This window comes from Scylla paramamosain, chromosome 43 (genome assembly GCF_035594125.1).
Source record: "Scylla paramamosain isolate STU-SP2022 chromosome 43, ASM3559412v1, whole genome shotgun sequence".
In the NCBI taxonomy this organism is placed as follows: Eukaryota; Metazoa; Arthropoda; class Malacostraca; order Decapoda; family Portunidae; genus Scylla; species Scylla paramamosain.
Window position 1 is genome coordinate 1,630,001 of NC_087193.1, and position 7,500 is coordinate 1,637,500.

General features: G+C 39.9%; 1 protein-coding gene across 2 annotated transcripts in view; it reads right to left on the reverse strand.

The window, feature by feature from the left end:
- Nucleotides 1-7,500, reverse strand: part of LOC135093398 (serine/threonine-protein phosphatase 6 regulatory ankyrin repeat subunit B-like) — a 130,645-nt gene that overhangs the window by 29,730 nt on the left and 93,415 nt on the right. The window contains exon 8 of one of the 2 annotated variants that reach the window (XM_063992661.1): nucleotides 3,844-4,130. In XM_063992661.1, the coding sequence (XP_063848731.1) occupies nucleotides 3,844-4,130 (287 nt within the window). Of the gene's footprint in view, nucleotides 1-3,843; nucleotides 4,170-7,500 lie in introns of both variants that reach the window. The other variant, XM_063992660.1, reaches the window with a different exon arrangement.

The following is a 7,500-nucleotide window of genomic DNA, read 5'->3' on the forward strand; positions in this document are numbered from 1 at the left end:
CTCTCTCTTTAATAATAATAATAATAATAATAATAATAATAATAATAATAATAATAATAATAATAATAATAATAATAATAATAATAATAATAACAAATATAATAATGAAACTAGTTATCACAATATTACTAGGAAAAAAAAAAACAAACGAAAAAACACGTGTTAATGATAATGATAAATATGAGAAAATAACTACTACTACTACTACTACTACAATTAATAGTACTACTACTACTACTACTACTACTACTACTACTATTACTACTACTACTACTACTACTACTACTACTACTACTACTACTACTATTACTTCTACTGCTACTACTACTACTAGTACTACTACTACTACTACTACTATTACTTCTACTGCTACTACTACTACTAGTACTACTAATACTACTTTTTTTTTATGTAAGAAAGACACTGGCCAAGGGCAACAAATATCTAATTAAAAAAAAAAAAAAAAAGCCCACTGAGATGCCAGTCCCAGAAAAGTGTCCAGAGCGGTAGTAAAAAGTTGAAGGATAAGTGTCTTGAACCTCTCTCTTGAAGGAATTCAAGTCATAGGAAGGTGGAAATACAAAAGCAGGCAGGAAGTTCCAGAGTTTACCAGAGAGAGGGATGAGTTATTGAGGATACTGGTGGACAGAATAGGGGTGAGAAAAAGAAGAAAGTCTTGTGCAGCGAGGTTGCAGGAGGAGGGGAGGCATGCAGTTAGCAAGATTAGAAGAGCAGTTAGCATGAAAATAGCAGTAGAAGATAGCTAGAGATGCAACTTTGCGGCGATGAGTGCGAGGCTGAAGACAGTCAGTAAGAGGAGAGGAGTTGATGACACGAAAAATTTTTGATTTCACCCTGTCTATGAGAACGGTATGAGTGGAAACCCCCAGACATGTGACGGATAAAACACTTGTACAGAGTTATCAGCTGGGGGGGGTGAGACATTTCAGAACACTTAACTTCATAGAAACTGTTTTATCTACAGATGAGATGTGAAGTTTCCAGTTCAGGATGTTCAGAGTAGAAGAGGGGGAGAGTTGAGTGTCAGTGAAGAAGAGGGGATAGTTGTCTGGAAGGTTGAGTCGAGTTGATAGATGGATGAATTGAGTTTTTGAGGCATTGAACAATACTAGATTTGCTCTGCCCCAATCACAAATTTTAGAAAGATTATAAGTCAAGCATTCTGTGGCTTCACTGCGTGAAATGTTTACTTCCTGAAGTGTTGGACGTCTATGAAAAAATGTGGAAAAGTGCAGGGTGGTATCATCAGCATAGGAGTATATAGGACAAGAAGTCTGGTTTAGGTCATTAATGAATAATAAGATGAAAGTGGGTGACAGGACAGAACCCTGAGGAACACCACTTTTAATAAATTTAGGAGTACTCGTACAGTGACCGTCTACCAAAGCAGCAATAGAACGATCAGAAAAAGAAACTTCAGATGAAGTTACAGAGAGAAGGAGAGAAGCCATAGGAGGGTAGTTTGGAAAACAAAGCTTTGTGCCAGACTATCAAAAGCTTTTGATATTTTTAAGGTAACAGCAAAGGTTTCACCAAAACCTCTAAAAGAGAATGATCAAGACTCAGTAAGGAAAGCCAGAAGATCACCAGTAGAGCGGCCTTGACGTAACTCATACTGGCAATCAGATAGAAAGTTGTGAAGTGATAGATGTTTAAGAATCTTCCTGTTGAGGATAGATTAAAAAAACTTTAGATAGGCAGGAAATTAAAGCAGTAGGACGGTAGTTTGAGAGATTAGAACGGTCACCCTTTTTAGGAACAGGCTGAATGTAGGCAAACTTCCAGCAAGAAGGAAAGGTAGATGTTGACAGACAGAGCTGAAAGAGTTTGACTAGGCAAGGTGCAAGGACGGAGGCCCAGTTTCGGAAAACAATAGGAGGGACCCCATTAGGTTCATAAGCCTTCCGAGGGTTGAAGTCAGTGAGAGCATGGAAAACATCATTGAGAATAATTTTAATAGGTAGCATAAAGTAGTCAGAGGGTGGAGGAGAGGGAGGAACAAGCCCTGAATCGTCCAAGGTAGAGTTTTTAGCAAAGGTTTGAGCGAAGAGTTCAGCTTCAGAGATAGATGAGATAACAGTGGAGCCATCTGATTGAAATAAAGGAGGGAAGGAAAAAGAGGCATAGTAATTAGAGATATTTTTGGCTAGATTCCAGAATTCACGAGGGAGCTGGAGAACAGACTTGGCATGGTTCCGGACAAAAATATAAAGTGCTTGAAATTCTTGTGATGGAAGGCTTCAGTACCTTTTGTGGGCCACCTCTCTTTCATTTATAGCACGAGAACAAGCTGTGTGAAACCAAAGTTTGGAAGGCTTAGTGAGAGAAAAAAGAGTGCGGAATGTACACCTCCATGCCAGACACTATCACCTCTGTTATGCGCTCACCACACAAAGACGGGTCTCTGACATGGAAACAGTAGTCATTCCAAGGAAAATCATCAAAATACCTCCTCAGGTCCTTCCAACTAGCAGAGGCAAAACGCCAGAGGCACCTTCGCTTAGGGGGATCCTGAGGAGGGATTGGAGCGATAGGTAAAGATACAGATATAAGATTGTGATCGGAGGAGCCCAACAGAGAAGATGGTGTGACAGCATAAGCAGAAGGTTTAGAGGTCAGGAAAAGGTAAAAAAATGTTGGGCGTATCTCCAAGACGGTCAGGAATACGAATATTGTGTTGCACTAATTGCTCTAGGTCGTGGAAGATAGCAAAGTTGAAGGCTAGTTCACCAGGATGGTCAGTGAATGGAGAGGAAATCCAAAGTTGGTGATGAACATTGAAGTCTCCAAGAATGGATATCTCTACAAAAGGGAAAAGAGTTAGAATGTGCTCACTTTAGAAGTTAAGTAACCAAAGAATTTCTTATAGACAGAGGAGGTAAGTGAGAGGTAGACAGCAAAGATAAATTTAGTTTGAGAGTGACTCTGTATTCGTAGCCAGATGGTGGAAAACTTGAAAAATTTAAGAGCGTGGGCACAAGAGCAGGTTAAGTCGTTGCACACACAAACGCAACATCCAGCTTTGGATTGAAAATGAAGATGGAGAAAGTAGGAGAGAACAGAAAAGGGTCTATTGTCAGTTGCCTCACACAACTGAGTTTCAGTGAGGAAAAGAAGATGAGGTTTAGAAGATGAGAGGTGGTATTCTACAGATTGAAAATTAAACCTTAGTCCGCGATTATTGCAGGAGTTAATGGAGAAAAAGTTGAGGGAAGTGTCAAGACACTTAGGGTCGTTATCAGAAGAGCAGTCCGATCTGGGGACATTTGTCTACTACTACTTCTACTACTACTAATACTAGTACTACTACTAGTACTACGACAACTAATAAAAATAATTCAATATAATTATATAATAATGATGATAAAAATGATGATGATGATGATGATGATGGTGATGATGATGATAAAAGGATAAGAGGACGGTGATGATAAAGAAGAAAGACGTTAAAGATATATATGATGATACTGATAACTAAAATTATAGAAAAAGATATAACAAGAAAATCATGGTGAAAAAAAATTATGATGATATATTTTTTTTTCATAAGTATTAATTTAAGTGGTGAAAAAATGATAATAGGTAATAATAAAAATACCACTACTTCTTCTAGTAGTACTTTTACTACTAGAACTGTCTAATGCTACTTCTACTATTATTAGTACTTCTTCTATTACTACTACTAATACTTAAAATATAAAAAAAATAATAAATCAGGTCATCCAATCAGATATTGCTTTGGTATCTCTACCTGTTAAACTTTGATCCAGATCGTAAGAGAAACTGCATACGTCCACCCTCCTGCCCCTCCCCACTGCCTACCTTGTCAAGCGGGGTGTGTCCAGCATTATTTTGCACGCTCGGGTCACCCCCTCGCTCCTCCAGCCATTGCAGACATGTCACGTTACCCCCAGCTGCAGCACAGTGCATAGGTGTGTTGCCATTACTATCCCTGGAGGTGAGGGGCCAGCCAGCACCTACCAGCTGCTCCAGTACCTCCATGTGGCCCTTATAACTGGCAACGTGCACCGGGGTGTATGCCTGGAGGTGTGCAGGAGTGGGAGGGGTGATGGGCATGAGGGCCGCCACACACTGCTGGTGGCCCCACGCTGCAGCAAAGTGTAGGGCTGTAAATCCTGGGTGTTTGCCTGTGTGTGTGTGTGTGTGTGTGTGTGTGTGTGTGTGTGTGTGTGTGTGTGTGTGTGTGTGTGTGTGTGTGTGTGTGTGTGTGTGTGTGTAAAGATATTACTATTACTATTACTATACTATTACTATATTACTATTACTCTTATTATTATTATTATTACTGTTATTGTTATTATTATTATTATTATTATTATTATTATTATTATTATTATTATTACTATTATTATTATTATTATTATTATTATTATTATTATTATTATTATTATAGTCATTATTATAGCTACTATTATAATTATTGTTATTATTACTATTATTATTATTATTATTATTATTATTATTATTATCATTTTTATTTATTTTTTTTTATTGTTTTTATCAATATATTTGTCTATTTGCTTCAACCACTGTGTCACTCTCATTTCATCCTTGATTATTTTGACTAAGTAATTTTCAGCTCCTCCTTCCTTCCTTCTTTTATACCTCCTCCTCGTCCTCCTCCTCGTCCTCCTAAATTTATTTTCTCTTGAGAAGCATACAGTAAGAGGGGACCTTATTACGCTCTTTAAAATTTTTAACGGATTTACAAATATGAATATTGAAAAATGCCTATCAATGGACTGATCAATTGTCACTAGAAACAATGGTTTTAAAATTGTAGGTAAACGTTTCAAAAGAAATGAAGCGAAACACTTTTTCTTTAATCGGGTAGTAAATATATGGAACCATCTACCATCAAATGTCGTTGACTCAGGTACTATCGAAACATTCAAAGTTCGCCTAGACAAATACTTCGAATCTAATCCCCGGTTGTCACTGTTCATAACCGAATAACTCGAATAACTCCCCGAATAATTTTACCGATCTACGGGGCCTCTGATTGTGCTCAAAATTGCCCGTTAGCTTAAGTACTCTCACCCTCCATACATGACACAGATAGCTCGGAGTGAACGGTCACTACTTTTGCTCTCGATCTGTGAAGGGCTGTGGATAGTCGAGCCCTGATAGCTAGTGACCATCATCGGGATTTAAGGTACCAGGGGTCACCGGTGCAAGGGGTAACTATACACTGTGCAGCGTCCTGTAAAGGGAAGTGCACTTTTACAACGAAGCTAGGGCCTGACTGACTGCTGCCTTTCTTGAAAGCGCCAGGCAAGGCTGCCACACCACCTTTTTGACTCCACACTGTGTCTACATACACACCACACAACACTGCCTGCACACATAAATTGCCCAGAGCCACTAGTAGTGACCACACTAGTAGTCAGACATAGATTACACTTTTCCTTTTCATTCTCTAGTCAAATTCCATGTGGTTTTTCAGTATCACATGGTTTCTCCTTTTTTCCTGCCCGGCTCGGCTGGAGGGAGGGGTCGGTGGGGAGGAGCCTTCTGCTTTGCTGTCCTGTCTCTATCACTGGTAGTTAGTAAATAGTCTCAACAAACAGTCTAGTAAGTACCTCAGGGTCTGTTGCTCTTTGTCTTCCTTTGTATTGCTTTATATTCCTCCTATTCTTCCTCCTCCTCCTCCTCCTCCTCCTCCTCCTCCTATTGTTTTTCTTTCTCACCTACACCCTCCTCCTCCTCCTTCTCCTTTTTCCTCAAAAGGAAGAGGAGGAAGAGAAAAAGAATAAGAAGGAGGTTGAGGATGAGAAGGAGGAAAAGAAGAAAAATGAAGACAAGTAGGGGAGGAGGAGGAGGAGAGGAAGGAGGAGAAGGAAGAAGAGGAGGAGGAAGAGGAGGAGGAGACGGAGGAGAATTAAGGTAAAATGGAACTGGAGTAGGAGGAGGAAGAGTAGGATGGAGAAAAGGAAGAGAAAGAGAAGGAAAATGAAAAGGAGAAAGAGGTGTTTCTTTTTTTTTTTTTATGTAGGAAGGACACTGGCCAAGGGCAACAAAAATCAAATAAAAAAAAAATGCCCACTGAAATGCCAGCCCCATAAAAGGGTCATATAGCAGTAGTCAAAAATTGATGAATAAGTGTCTTGAAACCTCCCTCTTCAAGGAATTTAAGTCATAGGAAGGCGGAAATACAGAAGTAGGCAGGGAGTTCCAGAGTTTACCAGTAAAAGGGATGAATGATTGAGAAAACTGGTTAACTCTTGTGTTAGAGAGGTGGACAGAATAGGGGTGAGAGAAAGAAGAAAGTCTTGTGCAGCGAGGCTGCGGGAGGACGGGAGGCATGCAGTTAGCGAGATCTGAAGAGCAGTTAGCATGAAAATTGCGGTAGAAGACAGCTAGAGATGCAACATTGCGGCGGTGAGAGAGAGGCTGAAGACAGTCAGTTAGAGGAGAAGAGTTGATGAGACGAAAAGCCTTTGATTCCACCCTGTCTAGAAGAGCAGTATGAGTGGAACCCCCCCACACATGTGAAGCATACTCCATACATGGACGGATAAGGCCCTTGTACAGAGTTAGCAGCTAGAGAAAAACTGGCGGAGACGTCTCATAACACCTAACTTCATAGAAGCTGTTTTAGCTAGAGATGAGATGTGAAGTTTCCAGTTCAGATTATAAGTAAAGGACAGACCGAGGATGTTCAATGTAGAAGAGGGGAACAGTTGAGTGTCATTGAAGAAGAGGGGATAGTTGTCTGGAAGGTTGTGTCGAGTTAATAGATGGAGGAATTGAGTTTTTGAGGCATTGAACATTACCAAGTTTGCTCTGCTCCAATCAGAAATTTTAGAAAGATCAGAAGTCAAGCGTTATGTGGCTTCCCTACGTGAAATGTTTACCTCCTGAAGGATTGGACGTGTATGAAAAGACGTGGAAAAGTGCAGGGTGGTATCAGTGTAGGAGTGGATAGGACAAGAAGTTTGGTCTAGAAGATCATTAATGATTAATAAGAAGAGAGTGGGTGACAGGACAGAACCCTGAGGAACACCACTGTTAATATATTTGGGAGAAGAAAAGTGACCGTCTACCACAGCAGCAATAGAACGGTCAGGAAGGAAACTTGAGATGAAGTTACAGAGAGAAGGATAGAAGCCGTAGGAGGGTAGTTTGGAAATCAAAGCTTCGTGCCAGACTCTATCAAAAGCTTTTGATATGTCCAAGGCAACAGCAAAAGTTTCACCAAAATATGTAAAAGACTCAGCAAGGAAAGCCAGAAGATCACCAGTAGAGCGGCCTTGATGGAACTCGTACTGGCGATCAGATAGAAGGTTTTGAAGTGATAGATGTTTAAGAATCTTCCTGTTGGGGATAGATTCAAAAACTTTAGATAGGCAGGAAATTAAAGCAAAAGGACGGTAGTTTGAGGGATTAGAACGGTCACTCTTTTTAGGAACAGGTTGAATGTAGGCAAACTTCCAGCAAGAAGGAAAGGTAGATGTT